This window comes from Apteryx rowi, unplaced genomic scaffold (genome assembly GCF_003343035.1).
Source record: "Apteryx rowi isolate R43461 unplaced genomic scaffold, aptRow1 scaffold_23, whole genome shotgun sequence".
Taxonomy (NCBI): domain Eukaryota; kingdom Metazoa; phylum Chordata; class Aves; order Apterygiformes; family Apterygidae; genus Apteryx; species Apteryx rowi.
The window spans coordinates 811,989-834,929 of NW_020448641.1; the positions used below are offsets into that span (position 1 = coordinate 811,989).

Sequence of the window (22,941 nt, forward strand, 5' to 3'; positions counted from 1 at the left end):
TTGCGGGCGCTCCAGGAACATTTCCCGAGGGACAAAGCGTCTGGATTTTTCCTGAACGCCAGCTAGAGCCTCCCCCTAGGAAGCACAGAGCCGAACGTGTCCGCGTGAAGCCCCCGGCCCCTGCGGCACATCGGCAGCCCGTGCCGAGCTCCGGCGCATGGGCTGCGCTCGCAGCGGGACCGGCGGCGCGGGGCTGCTCCGGGAGCGCTGCTGGGCCAGGGCTGCCTCCAGCGCTGAGACACAACCGCCCGCTCTTCCCGATCAGGTTACATCCACGTAAACCATACAGGAATATAAAGCATTAATTACGCTCGCGGCCACGAGCTTGCCAGATGTGCTTAGAGCTGATTCTGCGGAAAGTAAAAAACGACATGCATCGCCTAAAACGTCTGCTGATCCAGCTTTAGACACCATACAAATGTACTGTATACATATGACCTTTAGCAATATCTCTGAAACTTTGCACATCCAGTTTAAATACGCAGTTTTTAAAATGCGGCCTGCTCGAAATAAGCACGTTTTGCTTTGTGGCAACTGGTAGTAAGAACTGGGTTTTACACTTTCACTCTCTTTCCTAGCTTTGCCTGTAAGCCTGGAGAAAATGACAGAATGAATGAACAGATCACTCAAATTACTTTGTTTTAAATACTGCATAAATAGCAGTATAAATTGTAGGTGTTAACAGCACGACAATTAACTCAGCAGTGGAACAACGCTGTACCAGGCACCACAAAACCTGAGGTGGAAACGCAGTTGTTTGGCCCCTACCTTTGCCAAAAGGCAATGTGGAAAAATATATCAATACCTGCATGGAAACTGTTTTCTGCATTCAAGATCATGCAAAGTTTGGATTCTCTCAGTAAAATGGAGCAAATCAAATGTATTTTGGATGCCATTTTATTGAAGGTGCTTTCAACAATTTCAGTTAAGGCAGCAGTCTGCCAACTTTGAATCAAACAAAGATGCCTACTGATGTCTTTCTGCTAAACACCTAAGGAGGTAGAAATCTAAATGGATGCATAAATGAAAAAGTAACACGTGTGAACAGATGATTATTTGTTTAAAATAAACAGAATATTGGGTAATTCAACCTTATTTATATGAAAACAAAGACACTGTACAACATACGCAACATCTTAAGTTAAGAGAAACAAAGAAATTGGAGAAAATACAAAAGATTCTGTATCACAGTATTTCACTAATGGTTTCATTTCTGGAAAAGAACCCTAAATGTAATTATGATGAAAAATAAGGAAACATCAGTATGCACATTCCCCTTCATATGTTTAAATTCTTATTCACGAAATAACAATTGAATGTTTCAAGCTCATTATTAAACAGAAATGTTAGAGAAATAGATTGAACCAAATGAAGGTATTCCACTAAAATAAGACTGTTTAGCAGGTATTTCTTCATAGCTGTAGTAATATTAAGGAGAGGTTAAGAAAAAAAAAAGACTTCCGACTCACGGAGAGGTGTACCAATGTCCGCGCGCGCCCCAGCAGGCAATCGTCTCCCACCCTCGTTTCATCATTCCGCAGGGAAACGCGGCCTGTGACTCCACCTGCCCTAGATTGGGATCCGACTGCTTTCGATAGCAGGGGTATTTGTGAAACTGTGTCAGTGAATACATATGAGCAGAGCATCCAATCATGGGGAAGCGAACGTCTGGCCTGGTGGTGTGGATATTCCCACTTTATTTTTAGCAAGCTGCCTCTGGCTGGAATGAATTTTTACGTGGAAGCGCTAATTAAAAAACAGGCAGTGAGCATAGCTAATTCCAATTATGCAAACAAAATTCCACACAAAGTCACATTTGTTATTCCCTCCTTGTGTTACCAAGAGAAATTCCCAGTGTGGTCTCATACTGAGTTGTTTTTAAGCCCTGTGGTTCTTTTAAATATATTATTTCTACGATGATTGTAAAATCAACATTTAAGTTTCTACGTTTGAGAAATTTCTCCTTGCAACATTCAAGGGGCCTTTGCAGCTCTACAGATTCCATAACCACCATTAGTAGCATGGTTATAGGCTGCAGAAATCTGCCTTTGAAGCTACCAGTGTATGGCGAAAAAAAGTCAAAGTCATTCCTAGACAAAGGTTTTAACTGCAAATGAGAAAATCCTTTCCAGCTGGAGMCCGTTACAGGACACGGGCATCTCCCCACGGGCCTCATGTTGCAGCCAGCAGTTAGAGCAGGGCAGCGAGCTCAGCCCTTGCCCTGCCAGGAGGCCCGGGGATGAACTGCCACTCATTCCTTAGGGAACTGCAACTGAAAGAGCTGGATGAAGGGGACGGGGACCTCTCCTTCAGCCCGTGTGCATGCATCGTTCCCCCTGAAAGATGAGATTCCTGCATGCAGCTGACAGCGGATGCCCCTGAGTGCGGTAACGCTTACTTTCAGCTTCCTTCTATGTTTTCCTAATGTTTTCCCTTACTTTCCAAAACAAATCAATGCATTTGTCTCCTTGAATTTGTGATACATATGATTAAACAGGAATAGCCAGCAACAGTAACAATTAACCAGTCTTTGCCAAACAAATACTCTACAAGAATAAGTCAAACGAGTGGTCTGATAATGCACCTTTATATAAACTAGTATGATTTATATTTTACAAACAAATTGTGCGGTGGTAGTATAGTTAGCAATTAACTAGTTAGCTAGCTAATACACATAACTAATGATGCCAACTGTAACTAGCTAATGTACATAGGTACATGTTAACTAACTAGTTAATGTAAATAATTCAATGTGTTTTAACTCCTGCTAATATTCCTACACATCTAAGTCAGGCTGTCATGCAGTGCTACAGCATCAAAACTGACACTGATTCCCTTCATTACAAATGATGGAAACACAGCAGATATAATAAAGGAGCAAGCTGAGATTTCAATTTTTTTTACTGAGAAAAATTCTTCCTACTTCTGTACAGATGAAAAACAAAATACAAAGTACTATCACCTCTCCTTTTGGGTAATTATTTGGCAAGTCCTACTCTGTAGGATATACATGCAATTAAAATATAAAAAATAACAATGTATTAATGGGGCAGCACAAATGACAACCTCCCCTTTACTGCCTCATTATCACGCAAGCACTCAGTGGACAAAGCTGCTCTGAGGGCATGTAAGCAACCGCTTACCAGCAGCACCTGCTGTACCACTCACGAAAATACAGCTCTGGAGAGCGTGAGCAAACAGCAATGTGCCTGCTTGGTAAGCTGAATATTCCATTTTTGCTTGCAATTCATACTTGTTGAGCTTTGGGTACACTGACACCTCCGAGCAAGAAGACATAGACATTCCCTCCAGGGTGTTTCTCATCAATAGCTACAGGTAAGAAGGAACCTGCTTCAGAAACGCGGAGAACTAGGGATCAAGGAGCAGCTGCATCTGCTAGGGAACMAGTAAAAAGGTGTGAGGGTCTGCCAGGTGCTTGTAACCGCAGCTGTGGACTGGCCTTGGTTCAGTTTCCCGGTCTACCTCACATCCTGCRCTACCTTGAGCAGCGGGGACCTCGGATCACCGTTTTGGATCGCTCAGATTGGTCCCTCCTCTGTTGCTGCAATACACCAGAGTTCCCACGGCACGCGATGCAGTGGGCTCTTTCTGAGTTGCTATGAAAGATATATTTGGAGGAGGGATTATTACAAAAACATTAATGTACATTGTAATAATAAACTGCACATTGCAAAGCATATTATGTATTTTTAGAAAAGCAAATCCTGGATACAAGGACTACTGGACCGTCCCTGCTAATTAGCCTCCACCGCTGGATGTGTAACACACGAGGTCCACGCGCCTTATGTAAGGGGCTCACATCCGAGAGCCAGACTCCGGGCAGACGAAGGGGGAGAGGTCTACATGCTATGGTGCAGCTCGGAGGGCATTGCCCAGCAGGGCTCACGGACACGTGAGGCACTGCGAAGTACCGCGCGGTGGCTGCAGCACACAACTCTAGCTCTGTCTTACAGYGAGGCCCCGGGCTACAAACCTCCCCCAAACAGCAGCATCCAGCCTGTGGTGTCCCAGGGCAGGAGAGACACAAGGGGACTATACCATTAATAAATGAGCTGAGGGCCCATCCTGGGGAAGCAGGAGGCAGGGATCACCTTGATGAAATTCATGCTTTTTCCCTTCGGTTGTCTCTTTGTTTTGTGCTCCTGAGATTTCAGGATGATGCATTTCCCACGTGTCCCACAGGACTGTTAGAGCTCTGCCTGATGGAGGCTCCACTGACTTTCATGTTTGGCTCTCTTTACCTTGGACCTGTACGCTTTCCCACTTCTTTCCATCTGAGTAGACTTCCCTTGCTATTACTGGCACAGATTCTAGATTATAAATTGAAACAGAGAAGATTCAGTCCGGATATAAGGAGAAATGTTTCCTCATGAGGACAATCAAGTATTGGGACAAGGGCCCAAAGACGTTGTGGGATCTCTGTCCTTGGAGGTTTCCAAGACGCGGCTAGACAAAGTCCTGAGCGACCCCATCTGAATTAGGTGCTGGCCATGGTTCGAGCACACAGTAGGACTAGAGACCTCTCAAGGTCCCTTCCCGCTGGAATGATTATACCCTCCTTACTGCCGTTTCATGGAAAGGAGATCTCCCTGTCCACCTACCCAGCGCCCCCAGACGCTGTAGCTCCCCAGTAGCTCTGGCAGACCTGTGCACAGAGTCTGGTCTTGCCGACGTTCCCTTGCTACATAAGCACACATCAGTTCAAGCCAACAAACACATCAACAACTTTTGCACTGAGTCAGAAAACAACCTGTGTTTATTTTGCCTGCTGCAGACATGCTGAAACCACGACAACGCATTTCCCTGCCTCAGTTTCCTTAGCACTGATGAATGTTCTCGACATCTCCTCCAGGGAGGAGGCCATGTCTCACACATGACCTCAGCTCTTAACCGCAGACATTTTCTCCCTCTCTCCCCTGAAACCAGCCTGCTTTTTCCATGGCTGGTTCCACAGTTTAATCATGCCAATGAGATGCCAGGCAGATCCCTTCCTCCCACTGCTCTCTCCTGTGGTTAGGTTACCAAACGATGTGGCCTGGCATTACAAAAGTGCCAAGAAGCTCTGTTTGGCTTTCCAAGCAATGCCAGAAACACAGAAACTGGAAACCCAAGACTGTGTTATTGTGTGCTGCAACACAACACTAACACACTATCACAGAAGAGAGCAGACTTCTTGTTTTGGACTGTAGAGGTTCCTCCATATGTTCCTTCTACTGCTCCTTCCCGTTTGCAGAAAAATGTTTTTAAGAACTGCACTCTAGGTAAGGCACAAAAGGAGCAATGCAAAACCAGCAGGTTTATAGGCTCTACAAAACGTAGGGACAATGTTGTATATTTTTTAATATACAAAACCATCCCACAGCAGTCTTGTTTTAGTTGGAATAAGAAATGCATTCGTGTAAATGAAATTCAATCTACAAATGATGAAAAAAATCCATATTTGCAAGGAAGAATTATTCACCTTGAATAATTTGTCTAGCTTTCAGTACAGGATGACTGTTGAGATATCTTTATAATACTGAATATGGTAATTTTTCACCGGGTCGTAAGGGAACAAAAAGGAGAAGATGCAAACTAAGTCAGTCACCAATAAAACGGACATTTAAAAAGCTAGCTTCCTACACTTTTCTGATACTGTTCTTTAACTCCCACGTCTTCACTGATTYACCACTGCCTAACAGAGAGAAATGGCAGAGATGTGCCTGTAAACATACAGTTTCAGAAGGATACTGAAAAGATTTGTATTTTCTTTGTGGTATTGGATTGCTAAAAGGAAGCCATCTGGAATCCTACGTGATCTTACTTTAGGTATTAGAGTAGTTTGTTAAACCTTTCAGTAGTCACTATCAACTAAAGTTTAYCTTAAATTGAAAATAAATAGTTTCCAATCTCTAATAAATCTAATCTCAGCAATCTTTCTGATTTTTGCTTTCATCCCCTTGTAAAAGAGAGAGGAGAACGAGAGGTCCCAGTTGCCCTTGCTATTAGCACTTCTCATTTCTGACCAATTTACATTTCTGTAAAATTTAAATGTTCTTCTATCACATTGAATTTTAGTCCACATTAGGCAAAACTCTAGACCAATTACTCCATTAAACCATATTCATGACTAAATGTCTGTTTATCCCTTGACATGCATAGAATAATTAACACAGGACATGTTGTTATTAGTGGGAAACCATAAGAATGTAACTAAATACATTTCTGTAGTATTTTAAGCTGATTTAAAATGCACAAATTTAAAAAGAGTTTATTAAAATTAGAAATTCTTTAAAAAGGAGGTTGTTAACATACCTACTGTTATAAYTTGCAATGTGACTTTCATGTTTTATATTAATATTTCTTCAGCTTCTGAGCCAGACACAAACAGCGCAAACCATATGTGCAAACAGAAAACACAAGACATCTTAAATTAAGAAACTACAATTTTCACTCTTGATTAAACAGGCTATTGTGAATATTCCTGTGTGGACCTTTCCTTTCATTAAATGTAGGAAACATCCTTGCAACATTTTTCAAAAGGACTGACATGAAGGAAGGTTTGCAGGGAAGATCCTATCTTTCATGTAAACAACAACAAAACCTACAAGTGTGAACAGAGATCAAACACTAAGTCATGATGATCAAAATAACTTTAAATTATGCTGTGTCTAGTAGAAAAGACAAGACTCTGAGTGAAGGTTTGTAATTATAGATGTGAAATCTGTATCTTATTATCTTTTTTCATATCAGATATTACAAGTAAATGAACTTTGCTGAAGAAGAAGCACAAAGGAATTGTAGCCAACAATAATACATGTCTTCTGTACATCTTTGCCCTCTACTAGATAATTTCTCCTTGCTTCCTCATAATTAGTATTTTCSCAAGAATTGTAATTCCATTCATTTTTTGACCTTTAATATTGAAGCATCCGCCTTCCTAAAATTGGAATTGATCTCAGTCATAAAACAAAAATTATTTGGTGGTTAAATTTACAGATGCTACAATCAATTCAAGATGCTACTGAATTTGGTTCTAAAAGCCTAACTGTGCCAGTCCAGCCATACGAGTCACCATGAAACACCTATCACTTGTAGCATGATGAACTGATGAAAAAATATCCATTACAGCTTGTGGCTGAACATTAGAAATATTTAGTTGTACCTAATTACATTGGCACAAATACCTTCTTTGTGTGTAGCTACATCACAATCCAGAATTACAATTCATGTACATATACACAAATTCACTTAAATTATTGAGTATTGTTTCAGAGCACATGGGACTCAGCCTGAGCTGAGTATTTAACCTGGTGAACTTTACATTTGTATTAACACACCTGTTGTAAACGTCCACCATGTCTCTAATACTAATGCTAACTACTCAAAGATAGGGTTTATATGAATTCCAGTCATGACTCTGGATTGCAGTATAGGCATGATTCTTCCCTGAAAAGGTGGCAAATAAAAGCAGACCAAGGTTATAGAGTGCCTGAGGAATATACGTAAGCCTGAGGAAGAAATCGCAGAAGGTAGTTCTGCAGCTTGGGTTTGGAAGTTGGTCATGACATTATGAATCCATTTTCTTTGATCGTTTCAGTAGGTGGCCAGGAAAGGCTCCCTATATAAAATACCTTAAGGCAAAGAGAAGACACATTTTAGGTCTGACTCACGTCTGACCTCTATAAGCCAGTAGAAAATAATTTGTCATATGTTACTATCAAAAAAAAAATAATTAAAAGCTATTCCAACTATGTGAGCAAAATACCTTACAAATCATATTCCAAAACTGGTGCATGTCCTGCTGGTGGAGAGCACAGTGTTATTAGCATGTGATCTAATTAGAAGTGCCCAAGCACAAGACATAAAATACAACTTTTTGACTCTTTATGACATGAAATGCCTGTTAAGTCCATTGTGGAGAATAATTTGAACATACGCTTTGGCAGAACACATTCTTCCTTTCCTGCAGCGTTCACAGAACTCAAAGATGCTTGGCTCTGCTGAATGGGATTAGTCTAAAGCCATTGGCATCAACATGTAATAGCTATCCCTGTCACTTGATATATAAAAACTAGAAAAAATAGCTAGAATTCTTCTCCCATAAATATGAGTATAGTAAATAGAGAGATTACACCTTGCTGTTACAATCTCAGTGCCTATGGTACAAAATCACCACCTGCAATTATCACACTTCTACTGTAAGTAGACGACTTGACACACTATTTGCTGCGTACATAGGGCCAGTTGTAAACATGCCTTGCCAGGAGAATATAAATAGAGTGGTCACATTTGAAAGTCTCTTTTTGACCACAAGAATATTTTGGATTTAGTTTTACTGCTGGAGACAGACTACATCACTCATCCAGGCACAGCTGGTTTGATTGATGACAGTGTATCTATGCCTTCTCCAAGTCATGGGCAGGGCTCACCTCTCTTCTGGAAGAGGGCAAAAATGCAGGGATTTTCCTTAGAAATGAGGCAAGGACTAAGTTTATCCAGTAGTGCTGGTTTTGGTTCAATGCAACAATCTAATTTTGTTGTAGTAAGTCAACAAAATGGAAAGAATCATGGTAAAGTTGGTTACTTTGAAAGTCTAAACATACATACCCTGCATCCCACTTGGCAAAATCYGGCAAAACCTGGGAAGACCAATTGGCCTGAAGTTAAGCAGGTGCTGCAGTTGTTCTACTGGTCATGACCAAAATAAAATCCTATTCACTTGAAATAAATTTGTATGGCTATAGATCTCCTTTTCTCATAATGCTACATCTTACTATCATATCTGTTACTTTAAAGGTCCTCTGACTTTTTTTGAAGATCGAAAGTGAGACATCAACAACTGTATTTCTGTCTGTCCAATAAAGAAAAAAAAATAGTTTCAATTTGAAAGGAAGATAATGGAACAACATAAAACTACATTTTTAAAACAAGTTCTACCTGACTATATATGGAAGTAAATATGAAAATGAAAAAACTGAATTAAAAATTAAAAACTCTGCCTATCAGAAATAAATAACTTCCAAAGATTATTTTCTCTTAAAGGACTTAATATCATTGCAAAACTAAACACGACTGGTGTTGGAGTACAACTTATCTTTCTCCATTCTGACTAAAAAAAAGCAGTATTTTTGAAAAGGTGAAATAATTTGCTGGAAGGTTACTTCCCCCCTTTGTTAAAATGACTAAATAATGCATTGTGCATGAATCATAGAGCTTTTAAAATCCATTAACAATTCAGAACTGGATGTCTGCCATGGCCTTTACATAAACATGTAACCCCCATATGTGGACCAGAGGCAATGCACYGCAGAATACATACAAATACTCGGTCAGATACCAAATGGTTAGAAATCAATCAATCTCCTCAATGGAGCTACGCTGAGTTAACAAGCTGGGTTTATGGCTCTCCATTTGTACAGAACTGTAGTGGGTAGAGTAGTTAAATGCCTGAGATCAGTTTAAATATACAACACTAATGTTTTGGAAAAGAACAGTGGCTGACAGAGTGTTGGCTGTTAAGCCGACAGTCTCAGACTTAACTACTATACACAGGAAAAAGAAATGTTAGCTGAAAAAATCTGCGCTGACATCAGACAAACTCRCCGCTAACACTCAGAACAACCTGTAGGACAAACAGCAACACTGGAAGGTAAAATCWGTCCTTGCGCAACCCTCTGATCTTTCCACACCACCCGACGGAACGCAATCCAGAGATCTTCAGACTAACACTGATCTGAGCTGGGGGTCCACACAGCCGAGGTCTGACAGAGGCAACATCCATCCGGGAAGTAACAGCTCACTGGGGCATTTTACATTCCTCTGATGAGAGCCAATGAACATACCTTATTTATGACCCATATCTCAAAAAGGGAGAAAAGCACTGATTTTCAGTAATAGTTCAAGTGTTTTGAGAATTGCACAGAGAACTCGGCTTTTATCTTACATAGCGGCACCAGCCTTTCCCCTCAAAACCTCAGGGCCCTTCCCTGCAAGGTGCCAGCAGCCAACACCACCCATTGAAAACAATTACAGTCAAGTCAATRGAAGTGAGAGTGCTTAAAGTCATTCAGGAAGCACTCAGGGCCTAGCAAAGTGATGGCAACATGTAATTTAATTAGTATAGTTAGATAATCTGATTCTTTCAAGCAGGAATAAAAAAAAAAGTTTGATTTTCAAAGGCAATTTAGAAAACATAACATCAAACCACTCTACTCCTTACAGCTATGAAGATATTTATTTTATAGCTCCTACATTAGAGGCCATTAGCATGGACTTTTCAYGTAATGCAGTAAAGTTTATTTAGGATGTACATTAGCCATCCTTTCATTTTGATGTACTAAATCGATGCATCTAGTAATGTAAGAAAAGTACTTACACTGCAGCATATTTGAACAGTATTGATAGATCAGTTGGTTATAAGTTATTTTAATATCCTCTTCATAAAAATAAAATAATCTATGAGAGGAAAAAAGCTTAATAACCTAAAGCTTGAGAGAACAGGTGGTTAAATAAAGGATATGCAATGCTAAAATGACTAATGGACAACGGAATGAATGGTGGGCTGGTGTCAGTCACTTTGGCCCATGAAGACTCAGCTGACGCTATACCAGTCCTGTTGGTGTGTAGGTTTTGGGGGGCACTCACTGAAAGCATGGCTCTACTGTCACGCTTTGACTCGGCCAGTCTGCAAACGGGTTGGTCACGTTTTCTTAGCATGTACATAACAGTTAAGTGATAATGGCTTAGAAGTGGCATGGATGAATTTATACTGAGACACTGAACAATATAAAAAAGCATGGCAAAACCCAAATGAAGGTAACTTCAAAGAAAAACTGAAGCTAGACCCCAGATATGCATCACAGGASTACGGCTGTTACATTTGTTCCCATGCTCTTGATAACTACAGCAACAGTTAAGGGATACAGTCCTGCAAACCAGCTGTGCACTCAAAAGACTTTGGATGAATAGTGAGGCAAGGAAGCAACACGGCAGGGGGAGAAACCCGATTATAAAATCCAGAAAGCGACGGCCTGTCAGAGTTTCACGAAAAGACTTTCCCTTTGCTCAGAAGCTCTCTTTGGACCTCAGTCCTCCCTATAAGACACACGGCCCTTCCACGGGACTGCAGTTCCTAGCCTCATCAGAGGCCAGGCACTTCCTCATGAATTATCTAGCTACTGTAAACCTCCCTCAGTTTCGGCCGGATTCTTTAACTGTATGACGATTAGTACAAACACTCACAACTGCGACAAGGCAGCTGCATTTCAAATTTAAATTTTAAAGAAATTCCAATTGAATTGTATATTGACCTTTAAAAACACAACCATCAGGATCATTTTCATCTCTCCTTCTGAAGAAAATAGAAGAGAAGTCCTGAGTATCTAGTTACAAGATCAGGGAGGAACAAATGGAGAGAAAATAGAGGGGGAAGGGGTTGTGAGTGCTGTGTGTTTGTGTGTGTGCTGCTAAGGCACTGTTTTCTGTTTGTGTGGCCAGCCATGAGTGTGTGTGTGTGTGTATATACGTATATATATGCTGTGTGAGTGTGTGTACACCTATGGAAAATACATGCTCAGCCTTGCTGCGGGCTGAACCTGGGGACACGGAGCCACAGCAGCCTTGCCTCTATGGTGCTACCAGATCCGACTTCTCCTAACATCAACAATTTGGAGATAACGACTTTGTCATTAGCAAACACGAGCAGTATTGTAACAATACAAACAAATATGCGTGCATTGAAAGAAGAATGATGCACTTTTGAGGAGCTAAATGACGGATGATGCCAAATGAACTCTTTTGGCATTTTTATTGCCTTTAGTGAATATCGAAGGCTCGTCACTGGGGAACACTTTTTCAAATATACATGATAAGTGTCTTTCTCACACTGAAGTAATCTGAAATTCATGGCTCATAGATGTTAATCTGGCTCACAGAGTTAATCTGGCTCCACAGTCTGAATGTGTAGGTCAAATGGTGATGGATAATGTAATATTCACTTGAGAGAGAATTTTTGTGTTTACACGTCATGACAGTAGGAGTGTCACATACGTAGAGCAGAGCCTAAAAAGTTATTTATACCTTACAGAATGCAAAATGAAAACTAAGTTTTTCTGCTATTCTTATATTTTCATGACAATATTCCTAAATAGATTTACACTCTCCCCTTTTCCCTTTTATTGAAACTATACTATTAACTGTGCTTTATTTTGCAAATAAATTTGAAGATTCTTTACTTCCAAAGAAATGGAACATCTATAGAAAATTTTCCTATCGTGTCACCCACATTTTGCATTCTGTAGTGGTAACAGCCAAAGTTGTAGTCATTTGACTTTTGCAGCCATGTCTGCTACACATCAGAAGTTAGCATTCCTTGGGCTTTTATTGCGGTTGGGTTGGTTTTAGCTCTTTTGCATATGCCAATTTTAGCAATGTTAAGGAGGTTGCACATGCTGGAGGAAAGACACATATCCTGACCACCTGAACTTAACCCACTCAAATAGCTTGTTTGCATATGATTTGAGTTAGGGTTAATATTTTGACTTGCACAAATATCATGAAGGGAGAAAAGTTGATAATATTTAACAAAACCTGTGGATTTAAGAAACATACTTGGATCTGTAGTGTGTATTCAAGAAGAGAAATTTTTACAAATATTTTTTCTTTAATTTGCTGACAGTCCATTCTGCCGACCCCACAGAGAGTTATATCTCTGCCAAAATTTGAGAACAAGTGTGAACTTGGATGGTATTAGAATTTCAGTGTGTTCCTCCCACGTGTGTCTTCATGAAACCCACAGATTCTATCAGTATGAAGCGGCTTATTAAAATATATCCTGCAGAACATGAAAGTGAATCTCAGGGCCAAGAAGCACCAATATTTTGTAGAATTCTCCTAATCTAGCTAGTAACACAAGGTTCGTTCCTTATATTTGAAAGATGAACAATCTTAACAGGCACTGACAGGGAAAAAAAACGCCATATAAAACATCCCACCAATTAAAAAACTTTTTTTAAACTTTAATACCAGTAAAAGGAAAACTAATTTGAAGCAAGCTCCTGAAGTTTGGATGCCTATCCTCATGCATTCATCTGAGTCCACCACTGGACTTCCGTTTATTTCCTGTAACAGGATAAGTGTTAGGAAAAACAGATACAGATAACAACACATACCAGTCTACGAATTTCTCTTTCGCACTCTCTCTTAATTCTGCTGATTTCCTCTTGATGCAGGTGATATACACTCCTTATCTCTGCCGCTTTAATTTTGTCAGCTTGGATTACCATAGTTAAAGCTTCTTCCACTTGTTTCTTAGCTCCCTTAAGCTCTGAAATTTCTTGCTGCATTTTTATTTTCTCAACTTCAAATCCTTTCTTGGCCTCCTCTTTTGCCTCTGTGAGAAGCACTGTTTTAACTTTGTCAGGAGCCCCATCTCGTACCGCATTCAGAAGGGACTGTAGTCTCTGGATTTCATTATCTTTAATTTTTATTACTCTAAGTAGTTCAGCTTCATGCTGTCTCAGAAGTGCTTCTCGAACAGCCTGGAGCTCCTTCATTTTTTCTTCATGAAGTTTGACTTTGAGCTCTGTTACCACTACTGTACTTTTATGCTGTTCGTGCTCTTTGATCTGCTTAACTTCCTGATTTTTCTCTCTTTCCAACTTGCTGACCTAAAAGGAAAATCAAAAAAGTACAGTGTATTTATCAATAAAATGATTAATACTAATTATGATATTACCTAAAAATGATGGTGTGAGACACTTTACAATGTTAGAATTTAACATTATATGTCTGTGCCTTAGTGTGACTAGTGAATTAGGATTACCATGCACATAATTAAACATTGGCCTTTTGTTAAGGCTGTATGATCAAATAGTCTATTAGATAATAAACATCCTTTTTTTTTTTTTCTTTTTAAGAGGTTCCAAATAAAAATAAGGTCAATGATATCTGCCCCACAACTGCTTTGAGGTCAAAAAACATCCTTTGTTTAACTTCACCATTCCCTCTACCTTTGTGCAATAGAATTATGAAAGAGAAATCTGTTCTCTTTAGATGCATTTCATGGGAAGAAAATATACCTTACCAAACACTATACAACAACATTTTCAGACTAGCTAATCTAGTAACGCAGTCAGCAGGACTCAGAGTTGTAAAAGATGATTCTGTATATACCATAAATACTCAGAGAACATCTCCAGTCTTAGCACTAATGAAACTCATCCTTTCTCAAAGCTGATCCAGAAACGCAGATAGTATTCACCTTGTAATTAATATAGCCAATGTAGCTCCTTTAATCAAAATCAACAGTGAAAATTACTAAAACCCTTGAAGTATGTCTAGTACTCTGAGTGGATATGGCTATAAATTGTTACACTTTAATTAGGTACTAATTTAAGCTTATTTCCTTTAATTTTGCCCATTGAACCAGTGAATATACATCTCTACTTCAGAGATAAAATTCGTGCATATACAACAGGTAAGATTTTTCAAAAGAGCATGCAAAGTTGGCAAGCAGTTGTCAATGATTTTCTGGGATACAAGTCATGAGTGTTTAGTATTTAGTAATCTACTATTTCAACACTTACTAAACTAGTTTTTTCCTTCTTTATACATATACAAAACCAAAAGAAACTCAGTATGTTCTGAAATTTGAATTCATTTATACTTTTACTACATTTATACTTTTATTACATAAAAGTATAAGAGAAATAAAAAATAAACATTTTATTTTCATCAAAATATTTCTGAGGAATTTTCCATTCAGAGGCTCTTGAAATACTGGATTTTTATTCATCTTCAGAACCAAACTGAACTCTGAACTTCCCTGTGAAAACAGCTTCTGCCTTCTAAAACGTTATTGTCATCTCTCAGCATAATTCACTAAAGAGCCCAAAGCAACTCTGCAACATCTAAAAGAACTGTTCTTTTCCTAAATGCTTAGATGTATATCTAGCAAACCTTTCCACTGATTTCCCCTATGTTTTACTGAAAACAAAGAAAAAAAAGACAACTAAATTGTTTCAAAATTAATAAATGTAAGAGATGTGACTAGCAACAGAGGAGTTGAACTTGAATCATACAGGAGCTGTTTTTTTCTTATCTTCCCTACCAGATGATATGATGAACTGTGTAAGTGTAATTTTATCCCAGATTCTTATTAAATCCAACAAAGAAGAATTCCTACAGTTTTGCCTCTAAGGTAATTCCTCAGACTGGTTTTGCAGTGCAAATTTGTGATTGGTACAATCATCTGGTCTGGGAAGCTCATATTTAAGTAGGGCCTTGGAATCTGACAGAAGGGAAATGGATCCAAGTCCCAGATGAAGCCATAAAGAGAGTCCAACATCCACTAAGGTTACATGATCTGTGGTTTCCCTGGCCCAGTAATCCTCTTATACTCAGATGGTTCGTTTGGAGGCTTTTAGAAGGGCGTTTCTTCTCCTCATCCACATAGTATATTTAAGTGAAAATGGAGCAGAAAACAGTATAGAGAAATGGAAAGTGGGATAATAACTGTTATTACTAACTTGGTTATTAAATAGGGTAAGAAGCATCAGAAAATTTTAAATGACAGCAGATTCCACTGATTGATGAGAGGTTCCTCTTAGCAAACTGCTGCAGAAATAATTAAAAAAAGGTGTTTCTGAGAGGTCCTCTATCCCTGCAGCCATGCAGACCCTATGAGCTTGGCTGAGCAGGTTTCAAAAGGTCACAGCTTACTACAAGGAGGTTTCTGCCTTGAAAAACAGTTCAAAGTCGGATTTAAAGACAACTACAGTCAGTTGAAATAATTCCTTTTTTTCAATGGGATTTGAAACTGGGTCTAAATGGGCAAAAAAAGCAGTGAGCCACAGGGCACTGGCAAACTCTTGCATCTCTAACGAGAAAGGACCAATGATTCAGATCATCTGTTTTCCAGCATTTAACTGAAGTTATTGTGTCCTTCTCCCATAGCAATAGAAACTTGGAAAAGAATCAGAGTGGAAGAGACTAAAATAAAAAAATAAAAATGAAAGGTTAATTAATGAACCTGACTTGAGTGTATTGATTAATAATGACTGAGTTAATACAAGAAAATAACAACAAAATTGGAACAGTATCAGTAAGTAGAACTATACTGGTCAAAATTATGCTTTTCTTGTAAAATCCCATCCAATACTTCCAAATTAATGCTGAATTACTATTTTTTATCTGTATATTGAACAGCCATATATATTACATGAATTTGTTATGACCCATTAAATAGTACAATGGCTCATTTCATTGAATATCAAAGGTAAATGAGAGGGCTCTAAAATTAAATAAGATCTTGCTCTTTGAGAATGACTGTTAAAGTCTAAAGATTATTGCCTATTCTGTAGACAAACACTTTCTTTAGGAGACAGATTTTATTTTTGACAAAGTTGCTATTGAGATGAAAGAATGGAGGTAGAAGTGCATTAAATAAGCTAAATATTGGTGAAATAAAAGTTAAGAAATCGTACCATATTAACAACTTACTTACACTTTTTTTTCCCCAGAAGTTGTGTATTTTTCCTGCAATACTCTCATTGACCAATACTGTGAATGCTGTAGGAAAAGGCTTGTGAAATAGTTATCATTTTAATTTATAGTGTATTTACCCTTCACTGTACCCACAAATAGCACTCTGAAAAAAAATATTTACTTTTTTCACACATTCCAGTGCCTGCTAGCAACAAAACTTACCTCGTCTTGACTATTATCTGCTTAAATAATCCTATGGTTCCAGTAACTTTATCCCAAACATAGAGAGTACGCTATCAGCTTTTCAGCTGTTCAAACACGACAGGAAAAACTATGAGACAAATATTACTGCTTAAGTAATTGCTCTTTGGGACAGTTAGTTGGTCAGCACACAAGGACAGAAATTTTCAATTTAGGTGAAGTCTGAAAACAGAAAATGTATGAGCTGAATTTGAGTGAATCATACCCTAAGTTAGAAGTGCATATTGTTTGCTAAGTGTTCTTCTTAATCTAAGTAACAAGCCAGAATTCTTTAGAGTGAAACCAGAAAAGAGTGGACTACAACAGAATTAAAATTGGTATCTTCCTGGGAAGTGTTACCTCGGAGGTTAGCATCACAATTTCACACTTTCAGAAAGACAAAAATTGAAAGATTGTGCATTTTTGTGTTATTTTAATAACTTGAAAGTAGATCTTGGAAAATGAAGTGGCCAAATGTAAGTGGAACCTGTAAACTTCCTCCTGGAGCAACCACTGACTCACTTTGGCAAGCCTTTATTAGAAGCAGTTCATAAATAAGACTCCTTAGTTTTGATTAGACCAAGGATCTGTTGAGGCTGCGGTTGCACCAYGTTACCTTCCTTTGTTCAGCGCATTCATCCTGCTCACAGAGGCAGGCGAATCATCCCGGCGCAGCCGTCCTGCACAAAGGGCTTCAGGCCATTCGCTCCACACAAGTCCCCATGGAGGCGCTGAACAGAGGGACAGCCATACCCCAGGAGGGGGAGGTCACAGGGGGGTTTTGGGCTGTTTTTTTTTTTTTTTCTTTACAAGTGGCTTCAAAGCAGTAGCAAGTTCAAATGGGTTGCAGCTACTCTTCTAAAAATACCAACTAATTTGTTGCCTAAAAAGTTCGCAGGAATACAGTCTAAATTAAGACCAGTTATTTGGTTTTGTTCTGGGAAAAGGGTGGGAGGAGAACAGAGCTATTTGATCGCAAATATCAAATATCTGTGCACGAAATAAATATAAATTTAAGTCTTTGGAGTCAAAAGGTTGCACAACCAGTGTAATAATCTTTTTTTTTGCTGGCAGAAAACAGAAAGATATTAATTTCCAGTAAAAGAGTGGAAAGAGGGCCTCACACAGAAAATCAAACTAGCTTCAAATAAATTAGWTCAGATACCAAAAGCTGCGTGCTTTTGGGACCAGCTGCAGCACACTGAAGAGCAACTCAGGCCAGTTAACCCCTTATCCCAAGAACTAGCTAAATTATTCCATGATGAACTTGCGTGGTGCCACAGCTAGACTGCTTCTGGTACCCTGGTCTCCAGCTGCACCACGCTGCAGGCTGCGTGCAGGTTACACGCCTCCCCCGTGAGGCAACGCACCTCYGGTCACGCATATTCTACCTAGCCTAGGCGCAGGAGAGGTAAAGCCAAGCACAGATGATCAGCAGAGTGGTACCTGTTCAACAGGGCATTCAACAGATGCAAAACAAAAGAAATTCAGGGTTACTGGTCAGTGCGTTGGTGACAGCACAGTCTCCAGGAACAAACCTGGCATCACCTACCAGTCATCCCATGCCGCCTCCCTGCCAGGCATGTGCRTTTTTTCCTACCTATGAATGGCTTCTAAGTATTAGTCTCTGTAGGAAGACTAAGAAAGCTTGATTAATTATTTTTTATTGACTTACTGTACACTGAGAAACCATTTCCTAGGAAGTCATTGGGAAATCGTAATGGTTTTCTAATAACCCCATGTTCACAACGTTAGAGGTGCGTCAGTGCAAGTTAAACATAGGTGCAAATAAAACATTATCTAGATAACAGTAGAACACAGATAATGACATCTTTTCAAAGACTCATTTTCTTCAATTATATTTTAAATCATGAGATGTCCTCAGAAAAAAAATGCTCTTGTAGGCAATATCTCTCCCACATTAATAGCCTTTTTCTCAGTTTCTCAGCTGAACAAATCTTTTGTAAAATCAAAGCAAATACGCTTCCAGATTTTTTAGCAGATTCTCACCATATTTCACAGCTTATATTTCATCAACTTTTTTCACTTTTCAAAATGCAAATGCTTCTATTTTCACATGTAGCGATAAGTTCAATGACTTGCATAGCAAATATGTATCATATCAAAGTTCAAATGCATAGTGATATCAATAAAACATTAAAGATTCATTTCACATAAAGAATGCCATTCTCCTTATAGTTAAAAATTTGCTTTGCACTGAGCTTAAAAAGTGATAAAAAGATAAAATCTACCTTCTTTTTTCCTACCAACTTTTGCCTTGTATTTTACCCTCAAAACAAAGTTAGTAAAAACCAGACAGCTAATAAATGCCATGAAATTTTCTAAGCATGCAACTAATAACATGTAGTGTTTTGGTATACATATAAGCAGGTTTGTGCAGTATATCCTGGYTATTCAGTGACTAAACTGGGCATTCCAAACTATTTGGGTCTCCTTAACAGTGAGTGCTAAAACTCTAATATTCATTTACATATAATAAGTCACATTTGTGAGTACTGAAAACTGCAATGATAAGCAATGTACCTGACAGGAAAGAGAACTCTTAATTAAACAGAGGGTTAGGACAGGATCCAAACTCCACTGAAGTCTATCAAGAACATCTGAACAGGCTTTCGGTGAAAGGGTTTAATTCTTTATGATGACTTGTTAACATACTGCAAGTCTTTATGCACAACTACTACAAATACAGTTACTCGGTTCTGTTCCCATACAGGTCGATGAGATGTACTGTTTAAAAATTAGCTTTAAGAGACATCATAAAAAAATACAAGAGAGATCATTACTAGAGAAACCCATTGAAAGCTTGTTTTAAACAGTTTTCAGGAGGTCTCATAACACATTCCAGTCTTGCAAAGGAGCCATGCTGGAGCAAAGGTCCACTTTGGTCCACAGAGCTTGTTCAAGTGAATTGAAATTATTATACTGACAAATATTTGAATACTACTTTATGAATGATAGTCAAAGAGTCCAGCGTGTAAAGATGACCCTGGATATAGGATATATGCATCCACGCTCTCCTGTCACCTTTGAAAAATGGGTGTTAGGAGAAACAGAAAATGTTTGTGCTAAGGGGAAAGGGAAGAAAAAGAACTACCTACGTGCCTGTCTTCACTGAGTAGAGGGCAGGGAGTGCACCTTCTTTTGCTCTGTCTTTCCTGTCCTACAACGTTTGTTGAAACAGCCTGCGCACATCTCTAAATACTGAAATGAATAAATGGGTATTCTGCTGCATCATAATTAATTATGTAAGTGTTCATCAGGAAAGAAATGCTCAACTCAATTCTCTTTAGTAAAAATGCATTTTTCTTCCTCAGTTGACATAATAAGGTTTCCTTACTAATAATAAGCCTAAGCCTGTCTCACAAATAAGAACACTCCAAAGATTACAGACCCAAACAGTGCAAATGTAAAGAAAAAAACTTGTGACGTTACAGACAACTTAGAGAATTCTTCTAAGCAGTAAGTAATTTGTGAAAATAAGAAAAAGAACCCTGATAAATTTGTGGAAAGACCTTTCTTTTGCTACAGATAAACATAAATGGAAATTTCTGTACATTTAGAAAAAGAGAAACAAAAATGTATCACTGTCATTTTGCAAGTAACTGATAATAAGGATAATAGTCTAAGCACCACTGTTGAATTTAACACCTTATATTTTGTTTTAATAATTAAATATCAGTCCTTTGCAATCTCACAGACTCTTTAATATGCCAAATCTAGTGCCTTAAAAACATCAATTAATGCAATATAAATAAGTATTATAAATTCACACAATAAAAAACAAGTGAACTTTAATATCCAAACATTACATAAAGTATATGAGATAGCCACTGATATTTTGTTTTATGAAAAACATTATCCAGTGCTCTGACTGTTAGGGATATATCCTACAAATATGGTCACACTACATTTAATGATCTACATAGATCACTCCTATCAACCTCATCATCTCTTTTTTATTCCAAGCACGGTGTATGATCAACACAGATGCATCACGGCAGTTGAACACAAGGAAGGCTACTCGGACACTGGGTCGCACCCAGGAGAAAAAAAAACGTGGTCTCAGGGTGCCYGCCTTGAGTTCAAGACCAGCCAGCTCTCCCTGCTTGTCCTCTGCCTGGCAGAGCCATACCAGAAAGAAGACTAAGTCTTGAAAAAAGACGAATAAGCCAGGAAACTTGCAGAAAAGAATCTGAACCTGGATCGAACTAGAACAGTTTCTGTTTGGTTCTCAGGGTAACTGCTTAGAAACAGACTATTGTTTAAAATAACATGCATTTAAAAAAAATGCCAGCATCTTAAGGAGTAAGTCTAAGTCCTTACTTTATTGTTCAGCTGGATATCTGCAGGTATACCACACCCCAGAAAGAACACACGAGAGCCAGATACCGAAGTCGTTATTTTGGCACTCTCAGACACACAGACCCAAACTGTGCTGTGTGCACATGCATATGCGGGACCTACAAAGTTCCATCCAAACTTCTGCAAAGGCCAAAATAACTGCATTTTATCACATGCTTTTTCAGTAATGAATTATGCAGTAAGAATAACTAACAGTATCTGACCACAGAAGAAGCAAATGATATTTCAGTTTAAAACCATATCATGAAAACAAGAGAAGCCATGATGAGAACCATTGTATCAAAAAGGATGCAGGTGGGGAACAGAAAATCAGTACTCAATACTGTAAACTGTGCATCACAACATGTTTCTAAAACATAGTTCTATTTTTAAAAAACAATATCTACCCTTGGAAGCTTCTTTGAAAATGAGATTTACAGTCTACAATGCCAAATAATGACGCAAATTCATGATAAAATATAGAATATAATTCTGTCCCTGGCATGATAATGCATGTCTGTATTAGCACTCTTGAACAAAAAAACCCAAAGTTCATCAGTGTGAACTAATTTGGGGAATTAGGGAAAAGCAAGTAAGTTTGTCATGCTCTCACTGAGAAATGGGCTGAAGGCTACTACTACAAGCTCTTAAAACTTAAAATTCAGGCTCATACATAGGTTGTCTCTCTCACAAAGGCTCAGAGAGAAATGGTGGCTGCTTAAACTTTGGCAATCACAGCAGGAGACTGAAGCTAGGCCTACTGTCCATACATCTAAAAATTCTGTACAGASAGTTTGAAGGATTTTGAGAAAAAAAATAAAAATAAAATTAATGTAAACAGTAAAGAGAAAGAATGAGTAAAGAGAATTTCTGAATAACACAAAATTGTCTACAAGGAGAATGAAAAAAAATGTAAATATTTAGTGGAAAAAGTCCTAGTGAGAAAAATAAAAGATGTGGACAGCTTTCAGCCTACTGCTATGATTATGCCATCTGTTTTGGACAGATGTTTATTTTTACAGATCTTTTTCTGGCATTTAGGTATGTAATTTTTCAACTTAATTTCTTCCTGACTCATAAGAACAAGCATTCTGTATACAGCTGAGTCACTGCCTGCCAAAGAATTTGCAATTTTGACTATTTAGTTTTCCCATCACAAAGCTGTACCTCTGAAGTACCATCATTTTTAGAGATAAGGAATCTTTTGTCTTATATTCTTTTTTAAATACAAAGAAAACAAATTTAAAATAAGAAATAAAGGGGTTATCTTTTGTTTCATAAATAATGTGAGTTCCAGTTACTAAGGKATATGCACTCTGAAAATTTTATTTTCAAAGTCCTTTGCAAGTCAGCTATGTGTGGTGCAAAATGTATTTACCAGCTCTAATTAGTTTATCAGTGACTTTCCTAAAGATTCTAAGTTTTATACTTCTCAATACAAAACTATTTAAGGCTAAATTTCAGTAGCAAATTAGACTAAAGCTACTAGAACAGAAGCTGCCATTCCCACTTGCACGATACACACTTTCAAGCAGATTTATGGCACACTCTTCTTTCGTGGTAGAACTGTTTCTTCTAGTACTTGGTGTCTGCTGCTAAATCAGCTGCTTCTGCCACCACAGAGGTCAGCTGGGACAGCTATTAAATAATACAGTGAGAAGGAAAGCATTTAAAAGTAACTCTCAGAAATAACTTCTTAATGAAAGTATTACATACTACATTCTGTTGAGTTTAATGCTAAACTTGCAGCTATTTTAAACAGTGATCACAAATGTGCTTAGAGCAACACAATGGTAAGTCCTTTCTTAAAGTATGCTGTGCATACACCAGCAAAATTAACCACAGGATGTG

The 22,941-nt window shown here is 38.4% G+C and overlaps 1 protein-coding gene across 4 annotated transcripts in view; it reads right to left on the reverse strand.

The window, feature by feature from the left end:
- JAKMIP3 (Janus kinase and microtubule interacting protein 3) overlaps positions 1 to 22,941 on the reverse strand; it is a 54,162-nt gene that overhangs the window by 30,919 nt on the left and 302 nt on the right. For all 4 annotated transcript variants that reach the window (XM_026065660.1, XM_026065659.1, XM_026065658.1 and 1 more), the window contains exon 2: positions 13,173 to 13,670. In XM_026065660.1, coding sequence (XP_025921445.1) covers positions 13,173 to 13,670 — 498 coding nt within the window. The remainder of the gene's footprint in view (positions 1 to 13,172; positions 13,671 to 22,941) is intronic.